General features: G+C 42.4%; 2 protein-coding genes across 5 annotated transcripts in view; one reads left to right on the forward strand and one right to left on the reverse strand.

Moving 5' to 3' along the window:
• The window catches only part of NDUFAF2 (NADH:ubiquinone oxidoreductase complex assembly factor 2), a 134608-nt gene extending 121984 nt beyond the window's left edge, over window positions 1-12624 (forward strand). For 2 of the 3 annotated variants that reach the window (XM_048850307.2, XM_048850306.2), the window contains one exon: window positions 11766-12624. In XM_048850307.2, the coding sequence (XP_048706264.1) occupies window positions 11766-12017 (252 nt within the window). In that variant the 3' untranslated portion in view covers window positions 12018-12624. The remainder of the gene's footprint in view (window positions 1-11765) is intronic. The other variant, XM_048850308.2, reaches the window with a different exon arrangement.
• A 2594-nt stretch (window positions 12625-15218) lies between these two features.
• Window positions 15219-18130, reverse strand: SMIM15 (small integral membrane protein 15). Of its 2 annotated transcripts, none has more exons than XM_048850309.2 (2): window positions 17996-18130; window positions 15219-17240 (listed from the first exon to the last, which is right to left on the reverse strand). In XM_048850309.2, exon 2 carries the CDS (start codon window positions 17223-17225, stop codon window positions 16989-16991), a length of 237 nt encoding a protein of 78 aa, XP_048706266.1. In that variant the 5' UTR covers window positions 17226-17240; window positions 17996-18130; the 3' UTR covers window positions 15219-16988. The 2 variants fall into 2 exon arrangements, with proteins under 2 accessions (XP_048706266.1, XP_048706267.1); XM_048850310.2 differs by lacking the exon at window positions 17996-18130 and adding an exon at window positions 17453-17559.
• Window position 18131: the final 1 nt, after the last annotated feature.

Consider the following 18131-nt stretch of genomic DNA (forward strand, 5'->3'; position numbering starts at 1 on the left):
ACTTTAGATAAGCTATTACCAGCAGGAGAGTGGGGTGGGGGGAGAGAAAACCTTTTGTAGTGATAAACACCCATTTTTTCATGGTTTGTGTATATAAAAACATCTTCTGTATTTTCCACAGTATGCATCCGATGAAGTGAGCTGTAGCTCACGAAAGCTTATGATCAAATAAATTAGTTAGTCTCTAAGGTGCCACAAGTACTCCTTTACTTTTCCTTCAGGAGACTTTGACAGCCACAACAGGGGAAAACTGGGCTTTGACGATCTAGACCAAGGCCTTGTACTGGCTATGGATATGTATGGGGAGCCAATGAAGGGACTGGAATACAGGCATGATGTATTTATGGGGTACAACTAAAAACCCACAGTGGTCTGTGCCAGCTGACTCAGGCTTGCAGTGCTTGGGCTAAGGGTCTATTTAATTTCAGTATAAATGTTTGGGCTTGGGCTGCCGCCTGATCTCTGGGACCCTTCCACCTTGGAGCCCAGACTCTAGCCCAAGCTCGAACATCTACACTGAAATTAAACAGCCCTTTAGCCCGAAGCCCACCGAGTCAGCTGGCCTGGGCCAACCCGGGTGTCAACTTGCAGTGTAGACATACCCATAGAGGCCTGTGACATTGAGGAGATGGGAGAGTTTCTCCTGTCAACCCAGTGCAGTGTATACACTGTAGTAAGTGGACCTAAGCTATGTCGACTCCAGCTACGTTATTCATGTAGCTGGGGCAGTGTAATTTAGGTCAACATACGGCAGTAGTGTACATATAGCCTAAGTTTTCAGTTCTCTCTAGAAAACCAAGCTACTCAACAGCCAGGCCAAGGTGCCAGTGGTTTGTACAGCAGTCTACTTATTGTCCACTGTATTGACCCCTTAACTCTGTGCTCCCCACTCACACGCCCCGCCTGAGAAAATCACCGTAGTTTACAGAGACAAACTCTATCAGATTAAGCACACAAATTAAAATTTAGAATGCTTGTGACAAGAAGAAACCATCTAAATTCATGGGCCAACACTGCAGGTTTTTTCCACTGCAAAGGAGGCAAAACCAGCTTTCTACTCCATAACCACTACTTCAGTAGAATCACAAGCAGCAGAACTTTCCACATGACGAATTGGTTAATCAATCAATTGTCAGTTTTCAGCATATAACCCAGACACTGAACCCAAGCTGTAAAATGCATCCATCAAACTTCACTGAAAAGATCAACCGTCTATGAATGGAACTAAATAAGAAAACTCCATTCCTGACCAGCCTGTATTCCCTAATCCCACCACCCTTCTCAAACTTTGGCCCTGTCATGCTTACCAGAGACCAAGAAGCCCTTAAAAAAATTAGAGCCACACGTGCAACACGGAGCCATGGCTGGCTGGCAACAGCCAGCAAAGACTAACTGTGCCTACTGCTAATGACAGATATCAGTGACGCCTTCAGAGGAGGTCTGCCCCCTCCTCAGGAATCCAAATGTTGACTCAGAAAAATCTCTCCAACTACTGTCTGTCTTCTAACATCCCACTCTTAGTCACAATGGAGAAATTCCATCTGCTATCATCCTGGATGGCTTGCCTTTGGGCTTCAGACTAGAGCACAACTGAGAGACAGCCCTGGTATCACTAAAATACAATCTCTTTATGGCCATGGTCATTATACTGGACCTCTCTGCCGTTTTTGGCACATTGGACTGTAAGGTATTGCTAAATACATTAACACATAACAGAGCTGGAGTACATGGCACAGCACTACATTGCCTCCAATCATTCCTTTCCAGCAGAACACCAAGAGTGGTGATAGATAACTGCTCCTTCTCCCCGAAGAACTTCACTTGTGGAGTCCTACAGGGATCCAAACGATCCCCTCTTCTCTTCAATATCTCTATAAAGGCAGTTGGAAGAGAGTGAGATGTCATGGGCTCTACTGCCAATACTGCATTAATGACACCTAGATGTGTATATCATTCTTCACTGATGCAACAACCATCATGTAGGATAGGTCCATCAATGGCTATTAGCCAGGATGGCCAAGGATGCAACACCATACTCTGGGTGTCCCTAAACCTCTGATTGCCAGAAGCTGGGACTGGACACCAGGGGATAGATCACTTGATAAATTGATCTGTTCTGTTCATTCCCTCTGAAGCATCTGGCACAGGCCACTATCAGAAGACAGGATAGATTCATAGATACTAAGGTCAGAAGGGACCATTATGATCATCTAGTCTGACCTCCTGCACAATGCAGGCCACAGAATCTCACCCACCCACTCCTGCGAAAAACCTCACCTATGCCTGACGTATTGAAGTCCTCAAATCATGGTTTAAAGACCTCAAGGAGCAGAGAATCCTCCAGCAGTGACCCGTGCCCCATGCTACAGAGGAAGGCAAAAAACCTCCAGGGCCTCTTCCAATCTGCCCTGAAGGAAAATTCCTTCCTGACCCGAAATATGGTGATCAGCTAAACCCTGAGCATATGGGCAAGATTCAGCAGCCAGATACTACAGAAATTTCTTTCCTGGGTAACTCAGATCCCACCCCATCTAACATCCCATCACAGGCCATTAGGCTATTTACCATGAATATTTAAAGATCAATTAATTACCAAAATCATGTTATCCCATCATACCATCTCTTCCATAAACTTATCGAGTTTAATCTTAAAGCCAGATAGATCTTTTGCCGCCACTGCTTCCCTTGGAAGGCTATTCCAAAACTTCACTCCTCTGATGGTTAGAAACCTTTGTCTAATTTCAAGTCTAAACTTCCTGGTGGCCAGTTTATATCCATTTGTTCTTGTGTCCACATTGGTAGTGAGCTTAAATAATTCCTCTCCCTCTCCGGTATTTATTCCCCTGATATATTTATAGAGAGCAATCATATCTCCCCTCAACCTTCTTTTAGTTAGGCTAAACAAGCCAAGCTCCTTGAGTCTCCTTTCATAAGACAAGTTTTCCATTCCTCGGATCATCCTAGTAGCCCTTCTCTGTACCTGTTCCAGTTTGAATTCATCCTTCTTAAACATGGGAGACCAGAACTGCACACAGTATTCCAGGTGAGGTCTCACCAGTGCATTGTATAATGGTACTAAAACCTCCTTATCCCTACTGGAAATACTTCTCCTGATGCATCCCAAGACCGCATTAGCTTTTTTCACAGCCATATCACATTGGCGACTCATAGTCATCCTGTGATCAACTAATACTCCGAGGTCCTTCTCCTCCTTCGTTACTTCTAATTGATGTGTCCCTAGCTTATAACTAAAATTCTTGTTATTAATCCCTAAATGCATGACCGTACACTTCTCACTATTAAATTTCATCCTATTACTATTATTCCAGTTTACAAGGTCATCCAGATCCTCCTGTATGATATCCCGGTCCTTGTCTAAATTGGCAGTACCTCCCAGCTTTGTATCATCCGCAAACTTTATTAGCACATTCCCACTTTTTGTGCCAAGGTCAGTAATAAAAAGATTAAATAAGATTGGTCCCAAAACTGATCCTTGAGGAACTCCACTGGTAACCTCCCTCCAGCCTGACAGTTCACCTTTCAGTCAGACCCGTTGTTGTCTCCCCTTTAACCAATTCCTTATCCACCTTTTAATGTTTATATTGATCCCCATCTTTTCCAATTTAACTAATAATTCCCCATGTGGCACGGTATCAAACGCCTTACTGAAATCTAGGTAAATTAGATCCACTGCGTTTCCTTTGTCTAAAAAAATCTGTTTCCTTCTCAGAGAAGGAGATCAGTTTGGTTTGGCACGATCTACCTTTTGTAAAACCATGTTGTATTTTGTCCCATTTACCATTGACTTCAATGTCCTTAACTACTTTCTCCTTCAAAATTTTTTTCCAAGACCTTGCATACTACAGATGTCAAACTAACAGGCCTGTAGTTACCCGGATCACTTTTTTTCCCTTTCTTAAAAATAGGAACTATGTTAGCAATTCTCCAATCATACAGTACAGCTCCTGAGTTTACAGATTCATTAAAAATTCTTGCTAATGGGCTTGCAATTTCGGATGCCAATTCCTTTAATATTCTTGGATGAAGATTATTTGGCCCCCCCAATTTAGTCCCATTAAGCTGTTTGAGTTTCGCTTCTACCTCAAATATGGTAATATCTACCTCCATATTCTCATTCTGTCATGCTACCATTATCCCTAAGATCCTCTTTAGCCTTATTAAAGACTGAGGCAAAGTATTTGTTTAGATATTGTGCCATGCCTAGATTATCCTTAACCTCCACTCCATCCTCAGTGTTAAGCAGTCCCACTTCTTCTTTCTTTGTTTTCTTCTTATTTATATGGCTACAGAACCTTTTACTATTGGTTTTAATTCCCTTTGCAAGGTCCAACTCTACTTGACTTTTAGCCTTTCTCACTTTATCCCTACATGTTCTGACCTCAATAAGGTAGCTTTCCTTGCTGATCCCTCCCATCTTCCACTCCCTGTATGCTTTCTGCTTTTTCTTAATCACCTCTCTGAGATGCTTGCTCATCCAGCTTGGTCTACAACTCCTGCCTATGAATTTTTTCCCCTTCCTTGGGATGCAGGCTTCTGATAGCTTCTGCAGCTTTGATTTAAAGTAATCCCAGGCCTCCTCTACCTTTAGATCCATAAATTCTTCAGTCCAATCCACTTCCCTAACTAATTTCCTTAATTTTTGAAAGTCAGACCTTTTGAAATCAAAAACCCTAGTTGCAGATTTATTTTTGTTAATTCTTCCGTTCAGTTTGAACTGAATTAGCTCATGATCACTTGAACCAAGATTATCCCCTACAACCATTTCTTCTATGAGGTCCTCACTACTCACCAAAACCAAATCTAAAATGGCATCCCCTCTAGTCGGTTCAGCAACTACTTGATGAAGAAATCCATCAGCTATTGCATCTACGAAAATCTGAGCCCTATTATTATTACTAGCACTCGTCCTCCAGTCTATGTCTGGGAAGTTAAAGTCTCCCATGATCACACAGTTTCCATTAGTATTTACTTTATTGAAAACATTAAAAAGGGCTCTATCCATATCCAAATTAGATTCCGGTGGTCTATAGCACACCCCAAGCACTATCCTAGGGGAGGCTCTAATAGTTTTCTTCCCCAATGTAATTTTTGCCCAGACGGACTCTGTCTTATCCATTCCATCGCTTCTTATTTCTTTACATTCTACCTCATCATTGATATACAATGCTCCTCCACCACCTTTACCTTTATTTCGGTCTTTCCTAAACAGCATATACCCTTCAATACCTGTAGTCCAGTCATGACTACTATTCCACCATGTTTCTGTTATCCTTATATCTGGTTTCACTTCCTGCGCCAATAGCTCTAGTTTCTCCATTTTATTACCTAGGCTCCTCGCATTGGTGTACAAACATCTTAATTTTTGCTGTTTGGCCTCGCTCACATTCTGTACCCTATTAGGCATGGTCATTCTACAGCCAGTATAACCTGTTAGACTGGTATCCACATTGCCCTTCCTCCTTATATACATTCTCCCACCCACGGCTGTATCCCTTCTTACTTTGTTTTCTTCCCTCTCAATGCTAAAATCCGGCGTGGAGATTACCTGGACATCTCCCAACCATCTCCCCCGAATTCCTAGTTTAAAGCTCTCTTAATCAGTTGTGCCAGCCTCCATCCTAGAAGTCTATTTCCTTCCCTACTCAGATGAAGTCCATCCCGAGAGAACTGTCCTTTGTCCAGAATGCCTCCCAATAGCCTTACATCCCAAAGCCCTCCTTATAGCACCACTGCCTAAGCATCTGTTGATAGTCATAATCTTGTCACACCTTTGTTGCCCTTCTCTAGGAACAGGCAGACTCCCACTAAAGAGTACCTGAGCCTCCATTTCCTTAAGTGTCTTCCCCAGCCTAACATAGTCTCCCTTAATACTTTCCAGCAAGAATCTAGCCATATCATTTGTTCCCACATGAAGGATAATTAGGGGATTCTTTCCTGCTCCCTTTAGGATCCTTTTCAACCTCAGGTCTATATCCTGTATCTTAGCACGTGGAAGACAGCACACCCTTCTGTTCTCTGGATCAGTTCTGGTTACAGGCCTGTCTATTCTTCTCAGTAAAGAGTCCCCGATCACATAGACCTGCCTTTTCCTGGTGACGGTGCTATTCTCCAGTCTATCTCCTGTTCCTTCTGGCAGTAAGTTCTTTCCATTCCTATTCTCCCTTGTAATCCTCTTCAACCCATCCTGTATCCTCCTGGGGCTCATATTTGGTGTAGTCTCCATTGAGTCTTCCCCTTTTCCTATACGACTAGCCGCTCTTCTCTTCTTCCTTGCCCTTCCACCTTCAGTGACTACCTGGTGAGCCCCTTCTTCATTTTCCAACTCTGCAAACTGTTCTTGAGCTCTATTTCTCCTTCACTAGCCCATCTTTTCCTCTGCCTGGTTCTTATAGTCACATGCTTCCACTGACCACTTTCCTCACCCAGTCTCCCCTCAGAATTCCCCAGCCCTGCTTCCATCTGCAGGTCTAAGCTTTTCCCTTCAGATACCTCATATCTTTGGTCCATAATCTGCTCAAACCCCTTCCTAAACTCAACCAGACTTTCCACCTGCATCTCCAAACCTCGGATCTTTTCCTCCATCTGCTCTATCAGACAGCGTTTCCTGCAGACAAAACTCTTACCAGGTACCCCCTCCAGGATCATGTACATGCCGCAGCTTCCACATCCAGTCATCCTCATTGTGTCTCCAACTACATGGGTCACTCCCACTGCTGCCTCTGTATCTGTCATAGCCTTCCCAGCTAAATGCTGTTAATCTGGGAAACACAAACCACACCAAAGCACCACCACCCACAGCAAAACCAAATCCCAAACAAGTAGCACAATACAAACTCCCCTTTCAAACTCCCGCTCAAACTCCCCTGTTTACAGCCAGTGTGCTGGCTCCTGTGCCATGGAGCTGTCTGTGCCACTGCCTGGCTAACTTTTAGGACCCCTAGTTACGCTAGATGGACCATTGGTCTAACCCAGTATGGCCATACTTGTGGCCATCATCCCGCAGATGTCCAGAATGGTTACAAGAGATCATCTTCTGGATGAGACGCAGCTGGCTCAAACTCAAGCCAGGCAAGTAATGCTGGTTGATGGGAACTGCTTTTAAGAACCATTTTGAACACTTCCCCTGAACCGTTGCATTCCATAGCAGGGATACAGTCCCCAATGCAGTAAAGTTGTGTTAAGCCTCTGGGTCCTGTTTTGTTCCTCACCAAACCTGGACAACTAGGTAGCCTCAGTGACTAAAAATGCCTTTTTTCACATCCATCTTACTAGCAAACTTTGCCCCTTCCTCACCGATGAGGACCTTGCCACAATAATTCTGACATTTGTCATCTCCAAACTGGATTATTGTAATTCACTGTATCTGAAGGTGAATGTCTAAACAATGTAAAGATTCCAGCTACTGCAAAATGCGGCTGCCTCTCTCCTTCATGGTTAGTCTTTTTATTTCAGTTAATGGATCTTTTCTCCTGAGTTCTGCTCTACTCTGAATAATAAAGAGCACTTTCAGCATTCTTCAGATATCATGTGATAAAATCTACCCATTGAGAATTCCAACTTCAAAATCCTGACATCCTTAGTTTATATTTCCTGGGAAGGTCATGAGAATTGAGTCAGGACTTCCACAAGTACAGCTGGCTAATGGATTTAGTGCTGTATCTCTGAGACTTATTGGACAGACTGAAGCTTGTCTGTCCCCTAAAGATCAGAGCACATTATGCTTTAATATTCTTTTATTGAGCTCTCTGCTGAAATGCCCTCTAGCCATGTTTATTTGGGCAACAGTAATCAGATTTGGGCAATCGGTAACAAAGTTAGGCCATTTTATAAAATATTTCAGTTCAATTTAGTGACAGACTTCCTAAGTGAGAAGTTAAGTCACTCTTCTAATCCTGGAGCAACAGTTAAAAATACTTCTCCATACTTGTCACTTCCATACAATATATAGCACCGTGAATGTTTATCTATAAAACTTTTCCAGTCACAGTGTAAATGCAATCTCTTAATTCCTTAAAGAAGCAAATCCTGCTCTCTTCTCCTGAGGCACAGAGGGTACTGCATGGTACTGCTGTGCAAAATGGGAGGTGGGCAGGGGCAGTTCCATAGGCGTTCCCTGCGTATTAGCCTGCATTGAGGAAGTATCTAAGGTGCCACAAGTACTCCTGGTCTTTTTGCGGATACAGACTAATACGGCTGCTACTCTGAAACCTGAGGAAGTAAGTGTGATGTGTGTTGTAGGAAGGTGGAAGAGGGAGGCAAGGAGGTTTCATGGCTGCTACTCTGATCTACAATCTACTCCTCATGTGGAAAGGGGTGAAATCAGCAAGGCGGCAAAGGACAGATTCCTAATGCAACTCCTTGGGCTGGATACTATAGACAGGATTTGAAGCTGAATTGGTAAAAAGCCTGATATCTAAGGAGCAGTATATTTTTAGTGAGTTTTAATGATTTCTCCCATAAATGAACTATATATATTAATCATAATTTGTCTTGGAAGGAATTGCTTCTTGTTTTTATAAATTTTAAATTTTTACTTTTTGACTTACTTTTGCACTAATAGGAAATCTTAAACTTGGTAACTAAAACTGTAATACCTTTAGAAGTTGAGATCTACAGCATTTAGGAATATCATCATATTACTGTACTTAATATACCAGGGTATATTTGATTTAAATCAAATTGATTTAGATCATGATTTAAATCACTAGTCAGGAAGACTCGATTTAATCATGGATTTCTACATAAAAGTGCATTCTTGTTGGTTGTTATGTATTAAGATTATATTCCCCCATATCCTCCTCACCCAGGCACCCAAGAATGCGGGGGCGAGGCTCCGGGTACCCAGCCACTCCACTCCAGAGGATGGCCCAAGCAATGGAAGGCTGTCATTCAAACAGTTTTGATTTGTAGTATGGCTACAATAAGCAATGTGGCCTTGTCTTCCCTCCTCCCCCACCCCACCCAGGCTACCTTGTCAGTTATCTCACTTTTTTTTAATTAATAAAGAACGAACGCATGGTTTCAAAACAGCAATGACTTTATTTCCTTTGCCAGCTGTGATCGAAGGGGGGAGGGTGGCTGGCTTACAGGGAATTAAAATAAACAAAGGGGGCAGGTTTGCATCAAGGTGACACACACACAACTGTCACAATGTAGCCTGGCCAGTCATGAAACTGGTTTTCAAAGCCTCTGTGATGCGCAGTGGGCCTGGCTGTGCTCTTCTAATCGCTCTGGTGTCTGGCTGCTCAAAATTGGCCGCGAGGCAGTTTGCCTCAACCTCCCACCCCGCCATAAACGTCTCCCCCTTACTCTCACAGATATTATGGAGCAAGCAGCAATAACAGTGGAAATATTGGTTGCGCTGAGGTCTAACCTAGTCAGCAAACAGCACCAGCGAGCTTTTAAATGTCCAAAGGCACATTCTACCAGCATTCTGCGCTTGCTCAGCCTATAGTTGAACCACTCCTTACTACTGTCCAGGCTGGCTGTTTATGGCTTCATGAGCCATGGGAGCAAGGCGTAGGCTGGGTCCCCAAGGATAACTATTGGCATTTCAACATCCCCAACGGTAACTTTCTGGTCTGGGAAGTAAGTCCCTTCTTGCAGCTGCTCGAACAGCCCAGAATTCCTAAAGATGCAAGCATCATGCACCTTTCCCGGCCATCCCAGATTGATGTCGATGAAATGTCCCTTGTGATCCACCAGCACTTGAAGCCCATTGAGAAGTACTCCTTGCTGTTTATGTACTGGTTGGCAAGGCGGTCTGGTGCCAAGCTAGGGATATGTGTTCCATCTGTCGCCCTGCCACAGTTTGGGAACGCCATTGCCGCAAAGCCATCCAGTATGACCTGCACATTTCCCAGAGTCACTACCCTTGATAGCAGAATGTCAGCGATTGCACTGGCTACTTGGATCACAGCAGTCCCCACAGTAGACCTGTCCAAATTGACTCCTGACTGACCAGTAGCAGTCAAGCGTTGCAGGCTTCCACAGGGCTATCGCCACTTGCTTCTCAACTGTCGGGGCTGCTCTTATCTTGGTATTCGTGCGCTTCAGGGCGGGGAAAGCAACTCACAAAGTTCCAGGAAAGTGGCCTTACGCATTCGAAAGTTTCACAGTCATTGGGAATCATCCCAAACCTGCAACGCTATGTGGTCCCACCAGTCTGTGCTTGTTTGCCGGGCCCAGAATCGGCCCCACTGCCACCATGATGTCCCAATTGCCACATCCCATGCTTTCAGGAATGTCTGTGTCCATGTCCTCAACATAGTTGTCCTCGTGCTGGCGGCTCCTAGCCAGGTTCTGCACATACTGCAGGATAATGCGCGAGGTATTTACAATGCTCAGAACAGCAGCGGTGAGCTGAGCGGGCTCCATGCTATGGCGTCTACACGGATAGTCCAGGAAAAAATTCGCGAAACGATTGTCTGCTGTTGCTTTCACGGAGGGAGTGAGGGAGGGGAGACTGACGACATGTACCCAAAACCACCCGTGACAATGTTTTTGCTCCATCAGGCTTTGGAAGCTTAACCCATAATTCCAGTGGGCAGCGGGGACTGTGGGATAGCTATCCACAGTGCACTGCTCTGTGAGTTGATACCAGCCACGGTATTGAGGATGCACTCCGCCGACTTAATGCGCTTAGTGGGGACATACACAATCGACTGTATAAAATTGCTTTCTGAAAATTGACTTCTATAAAATCGACCTAATTTCGTAGTGTAGACATTTAGACTTTGCAGTATTGATTAATACCAATTAAGAAAAATACAAGGGGTTATTTCTTTTCTGTTTTCTGTGGCGAAATCATGGTGCCAGGCAAAATCAAAACTCCAATTTCACAACAGCCAGGGATAGTGTAGATACTACATCAGAGATTTTTTTTATTTTATTTTCCATGTGCCTCTTAGCCAGTAAAAGCTGATGAAAAAATTAACATTAGTGCATCCTTTCAAACCAAACTACAGTTACAAATAAGTGAATAAAATGGACCTTAAAACATATAGGATTTAGTTAAAACTATTTTTATCTGATCCGGTGAGGCCCATTTCATTAGATACCCCTTGCAAAGATTTGGGATTAGAAAATAGCTGCTTCAAAAGCAAAATGGACTAACTCCCTATATTTTTAGTACAAATTTTAATATCCATTTAACAGACTATAAACACTTCCCAGATACTAAAAGCATATGTTTTGATTATTTAAGGGTGCAACACGTACACAAGTCAAATCTGGAATAAGTCCTTGGAAATCAGTGAAGTTATTCTAGATTTATACTAGTATATGATAAATGAGGGCAGACTTGGGGGACAACGTAAATTCATTATTACATCTTGATAATGATGAAGAATCATTACTTTGCTGTTCTAGATATTTTTTATTCCCGTTCTAGATAGTGGAGATAATACCACTGTGACAGAAAGCGCCCCTGTATTCACACCCTGAATAATAATCTTCGAGAAAAATATGCATTGTAAATATCAGCTTTGAAAAGTGCAGTTCAGCTCTGCTTTGATAAGTTAATCAAAATATTGGAGCATTTTTTTAAACTATGACTACAATTGCAGTAATCCAAAGCAATGCATTTTGATGTCTTTATTTTGCAAATGCATATGAAGAGAGAATGTGTAAAATTAAGTTTAGGAAAAAAGATACCTATGGGTTTTCGTTTGCTATTTCAGTAGTGTAAATTACATTGATGTCTGCTTTAACCATTTTCCTTCTTGCCTGGTGGCTTTTTGCAGGAAATTCTTAAGAATGAAATCTATAGAGAAGAAATAAAACTGAAAATCACAGATGCTTCTGAAAAGGACAGCCTCCTTCAAACCAAAGAATATGAGGGACTTGTTGCTGAACCAGTTCAAACTCAAATTAAAGGCCATGCATCATCCCCTTACTATGGAAAGAATGAGCCTTCACCAGACCCATCCAGCACTGCAAAAACCTTTCAGCCAGGTTCCTGGATCCCACCAGCTAGCAATAGCCGTAATAAATAAACAGTTGTAATGTGAAAAATCTTGCCAGTGAATTGTGTAGAAAATTGCTCTAACAAGCAACATGACTGAAGAAAACTCTTTTTCACTTACCAACTGTGTGTGAGAAATAAACTGATATATTAAAGTTAATTTTCATTTGTTTTTACAAGGTAGATCTTAGAAATCATTGAATTCTTAGTTATTACTGTGACTAATTAGTAAATCTTAGTATAAAACTATTGCTACTTAATTTTTTTTTTAAAGTAATTGTTAATCTGTTATTCTTGAGCTCATTCTATTTAGTTCATTGAGGTAGGAAAATGTCACAATACACTTTCTTTTGACAGGCGTTTTCCTTAAAGGTAACAATTATTTTTTAAAAAAATTATAATTATAATCTGGTCATCAACATAATGGATTTCACATAGCTTATTTGTAGACATGAGGCTTATAAATGACCTTTTGCATTATCAAATCTAGATTTTTTTTGCTTAATCATAATGTATTTCTATGGAATCCCAAAGAGTTCCCTGCCTATTGTTGCCTTTTAATGTGGTCAATGCTGTTGGCTCCCTTAGGTGATTGTAGGGTTTGTTTGACCTCATTAACATAAAGCACTTCAAAAATATAGAGAGACTACATTCTTTGTTAATTTTAGGGGACTATATCGTGTAACTGTATTAATAGATGGTAAAATCAACAGTTAAAGTGTGTCTTGCTGGCCATCTGTAAGTAGTCTAAAGTGCTATATGGAATCAGTCTGAGCCAAATAAGAGCAGAGTGTGGAAGCACTTTCTCATTTTCCAGGAATTTAAGACCTCCTAGGTCAGGGGTTCTCAAACTGGGGGTCAGGACCCCTCAGGGGGTTGCAAGGTTATTACATGGAGATCGCAAGCTGTCCTCCTCCACCCAAAACCCACTTTGCCTCCAGCATTTATAATGGTGTTAAATATACAAAAAAAGTGTTTTTAATTCATAAGGGGCATCGCACTCAGAGGCTTGCTGTGTGAAAGGGGTCACCAGTACAAAAGTTTGAGAACCACTGTCCTAGGCAGTGTCTACACCAATAACATTCTTATCAGGATTACAGGAAGGGCCAGTAATGGTGCAGCTGCATCAGTGATAAGAAAAGTGTAAACTAGTGCAGAGAGGGCACAGACTTTGTCCTCTTCCCCCCCCCCCCCCCCCGTGCTATTAAAACCTGCTCTGTACAAGTTTTCATGACTTAATGATAAAAGCACCTGAGCTCTAGGTTAGTGACTTAGCACATCTGATTCATAGCAATGGAGAGTGCTATGGCTAGGTCTCCCTAAAAGCTGTGACCCCCAGGCCCTAAATTCTGAGCTGAAGGTGTCAGACTTGTAACAGCTTCAGTAACAAAAAAGAAACATGACTATTAAAATATAAAAAGTATCAGACAATACTCCTTATTTTGATATTCAACTGTGGACATCTCAGTGTTGGAATGTCTTTCAAATGTGCATTACCCCCAAACTGTTTAATTTGCAATAGGATTTGATTTGGATAATACACAACTTCTTTACAGAAGTTGTCAGACAGGAAGAGCTGGAGGCTTTGGCTCCTGTGCAAGGGTCAGTTAAGGTTTCAGGCCTTTGAGAGGCAGCTGAAGCTTTTAGCAGCTGAAGAAAAGAGTCATCTCTTTTTTTTCTCTTGTTTCCTATCCATATACATGATTTGACATTTTGATCTCTTGTTAACACTTACTGTCACTAGTTTTCAGAATTAGCCCTACCCTTGCAAGGAATGGACTACATGTTTGTATCCTAAGAACTTCACTGGTTTATGTTAGTTTAGAAGATTGTAACTATAGATTATGAAGGCAAACATGATTTTTAATGAAGTTTAGATTCTTTTGTTAAATCAATTTTATGGCTATAGAATTGGAAAGAAATTTAAAGGGCCAGAGATATATTACCACCCCACCACATTCCCAAACAATTTTAGGAATAGTACTGAATGGAATCTGAGATGGAGACTGACCACTATAAAAGATTTTATATGATAAAGGGAAAAGCTGTGTGTGGTTATTACTGCCTGCAAAAGGGAAATAGTATTCTACTTAGAAAAAAATATAATTTTGATGGGTTATGCCATGGTGTGAGAATGAGCAGAGTGAGTTTGGATCTAGCATCTGCCCTACAGCTGCCAAAAGAAAAGGCTTAACTCAGAATATTGTTCAGTAGTCAAGGTAGACTATCTTACCCAACCTGATACCAACCCCCAGCCACTGCTTATATTTCCCCTTTCTTCACTTTTATTTTCAAGTTTATCTTTAAGGCTAGAGTTGTCTGATCTGTTTTTGTACCACCTTTATGTCCATCCCCCCATCTACCAAAGGTGTTGGTTTTGATGTTTCTGTTACACTTAGCCCTGCCTCTGGCCCACCCATCTTGAGCTGCTCTAAGACACTACCCTCTTTTAAGAGAACCCTTTAACTTCCTTCTCCAGTGTCTACAAGAAGCCTGTCACATTTTAAAGTTACTTGCTCCATCATGCTGTTATTCCTAACAAATCTTATTTGTTCCTTTCATCCTTCCCCAGGCTGTACCATGTCTGAAACTAGTGTGCAGCCTCATCTGGGATTTTCAGTGTTTCAGGGGATTCAGAAATCGACGTGTTTACTAGCACATGTTTTCACTGTAGTGGGAGGCACCCAGCACATGCTGGGGTATTAAAATAAACTAAAGTGGTGGAAACACGTCATGTGGGATTTAAAGTGACTGAACAAAAAATTAATATAGGAAACAATCTTTCAATAATAGACTAAACAAACAACAGGTATTTTCCATGTCTACCTTCTGATTCTATAAATTAACTAGGCTACATCTGGCTTTAATTGGTGCGCATGATGAGATCCTATGTTCCACCTCCAACACAAAGCAAATGTTCCCAGTCAGGATTCACCAGCTGATTAACAAATGCTTCATTTGGAGACTTTAAGAGTATGAGTCCTTTACATCAGCCACACAGAGTGAGCTGTGCCTACTATAAAAAACACTGTGTAAGTCACACCACTTTCGAGAGGATTATGCCAAAGAATTAGTTAATTTGGATCATTTTCACTTATCAATGTATGTTGAATCCATTCTCTTTAGAACCCTATATTTAATTAAATATATACTCAAGTATTGTATAGATGACACATTCTTTTTCTCTACAGCTGTTACACATTTTTACAAGTCAGAATAAAGAACGAACACATTTTTAAAAAAGTATCAAATTTATTTAGGTAATGTAGTTAGTTTTGCATCTGTTCCATTTTAAAACAATATCAAAACTGTATAAATACCAAGGTGTAACCACATTCAAGACAAACAGTGAAGACTTAATCCAGATCATAAAAAGGTTAAAACATGCTTTATGTTCTAACAATACTTGTCTTGAGCAACACTCGGAGAAGAAAGCTAACTGTTACACCTGAATGTTTCACATCCAACTCTTAACTAAGGGCTAGTCTATACTGGCAACAGTTAACATGCCTTGTGTGGTCGCGGCTCTCAAAAAACAAAAAAAACCTACCCCCCACCTCCATGAGGGGTGTAGCTCCCAGCCCTGATGCACTGTCTACACTGGTGCTTTACAGTACTGAAACTTGCTGCGCTCAGGGGGGTGTTTTTTCACACCCCTGAGCAAGAAAGTTGCAGTGCTGTAAATTGCCAATGTAGACAAGCCCTAATATTGATTTAGCAAAACTTCCTGTTTGTTAGCATTGGTATTTATCATCTCTTATTCACTTCCTCCTTTCAATAATATAGAGCATCTGCTTTCATAGGTGTTTATCCTTTACATACTAAGTGAAGAGCTAGGCACGAGAATCCTATTCGCTCTGATTAAGAGACATGTTATTGGAACAGGGCCTAAAACTAGATAGCTACTACAGGATCAGACCCATTGGAACTAAAGTACTAATAAAAATTAAGATTTGCTAAAGCATGATATTAAACTACACATTTTTCACTTTTACTATTATTCTTTGGACAGAAAAATCTGAATAAATTAAATAGGTTAGTCTTCGCTCCAATTTACTTTGCAACTTTTACAACACTAGAACCACATGTGACTTTTGTTTCCTTCCATTAAGCCATCCTTTCAAAGCTGGTAATATCCAAGGCAGTTCCTCCGCTGCTCCAGAGTTACTGTTGTCCTCACCTAAACCTAGAATGGTATTTAGTTTGCCAAATGGAGCTCCACATTCATTTTGTGAAGCACATTGTAGGCAAGAGCTGTTCACATTGGGATATTGTGAAAATGAAGTCATTTGCCTACTGCTTTGTTGTAAAAACTTTCCTTCTGTGAACTATCCAAAAAAGGCTCAGTGGACTACTGACCGTTCAGGAAGCAGATTTTGAGAGCCACTCATGAAGAATTTAGTCAAGTGAATGTGAAATGCTAACACTGTTCATATAATAAGAAACTCCTGAGAATACAAAGCTGGCAATTGCTGCAGAAACAAGGACTGCTATTCCAGGACCAAGTTGAAACCAGGTTAAAAAAAAAAAAAAAGTACTATAATGAAGACAAACTAACAGTAGAAAAAAGGCTGTATTAAAACGAAGTTCCTAAGCGTCTAGAAAACCAATGACTGCAATATTTTTAGAAAGTCAGACATTTTAATTTTTTCTTCCATAATTTAATATTGACATGTTTGAACAACTGCTAAAGCAGTTCCAATTTAAAAAACCAAACCCCACCCCCCAAGTGCATTAATTTTAATGTATGGCATGTAAACATACAAAAGTAAACTCATTGGAAAGTGGTATCTGGTTGAATTATACACATCAAATGCCATTGTAGATTAGACAGAGACAGCAACACAAATTGCGTAAGCAGAACATGAATAATTTCAGGGGTTGAATTGTTGTAGTTCAAGAAGATTGTTGGAGGAAGACAACAACACACAAAGATACAAGTGCACGAGAATGCGTCAACGAAAAAGCACATTTTTTGCACAAGGAAGGCATTTTGTCTCACTTAATCCCTCTTTGTTCGTTTGGCCTTTGCAATATTTTCCTGGCGTTTCTGTTTCTTCTTTTGCTCCCGCTCCCTGGCCTCAATCATTTTTGCCAGTTTCCATGATAGCACTGCACTTGCTAGGAACAATGGTGTAAGGGCCAAGATCACAGTGGTAAGAAAGCCATATGGATCCTTTGCAGCCCATTCCACAATATATTCAGCCCAGGCTTTGATATCAAACATCTTTTCTAGCATCCAATTGGGGAAATCCTACATAAAAATTGAATGATAAAATCTTTTCATTACATAGTCATAAAAGTACTGCAAAAGTTACCGTGCCTATGCAGTGCAGTAGCAATATCTGCCCCCGCTACCTAGTTAATCAGAGTGCTTCACGTTTCTGTAGATAGAGGGAGGGAAGCGGCTATTTCAGTCAGCTGTTACGATCGTTCTCCAACACGTACTTTCCACCCCCGTCTCACCTGTACTTTCTGAACTTTCCTAGTCAGACGAGTAAACCGGTGGGTTGTTTATGCCGCCAAACTCGTTTTCTTTTAAACTCTTGTTCCACCCCACCCGCACCCCCCGGAGCTGTCGGGACCCCCGATGGTTACGGTTTCTCCGCACCCCCGAGTTAAAAACCCCGGCCCTAGCGCATCTGCGGTCCACGCGGGCCACACAGGAGGGAGCGCGGCGCGGGGGCAGCGCGGCCGCTCCAGCTACCCGCACCTGGAGCGGGGCCCGGCCGGGAGCGAGCGGCTCACTTCCCGAGTCGGCGGGGGCGGGGGCGACCCCCGCAGCGGGCCGAGGAGCCCACAGTGTCGTCCCACCCCCACCCTCATCCGACCGCTCGCGGCCGGGTCACGCTCCCTTCCCCGGCCCCAGCGCGGCAGCGGCACCCGAGGGGCGGGGCCGAATGAGTCACTGCCCCGCGGCGGGCTCCTGCGCGGGATCGCGGGGCCCAGGGGGAGGCTCTCTGGGAGCCCTCGCCCTAGAGCCAGCCCAAGCCCCAGGGAAGAACTGACCCCTCCTGGCAGTGCCACGGCGGCTCCACGACCAGAAGCCGCGAGGACAGGAGACTCCCTGGCCAACCGGAAACAGGAAAAGGAGACCGCGCAGCCCCCGCCGTTACGCCTCCGTGGCCATAGAGTCTATCTCTGG

This window comes from Caretta caretta, chromosome 5 (genome assembly GCF_965140235.1).
Source record: "Caretta caretta isolate rCarCar2 chromosome 5, rCarCar1.hap1, whole genome shotgun sequence".
Lineage (NCBI taxonomy): Eukaryota > Metazoa > Chordata > Testudines > Cheloniidae > Caretta > Caretta caretta.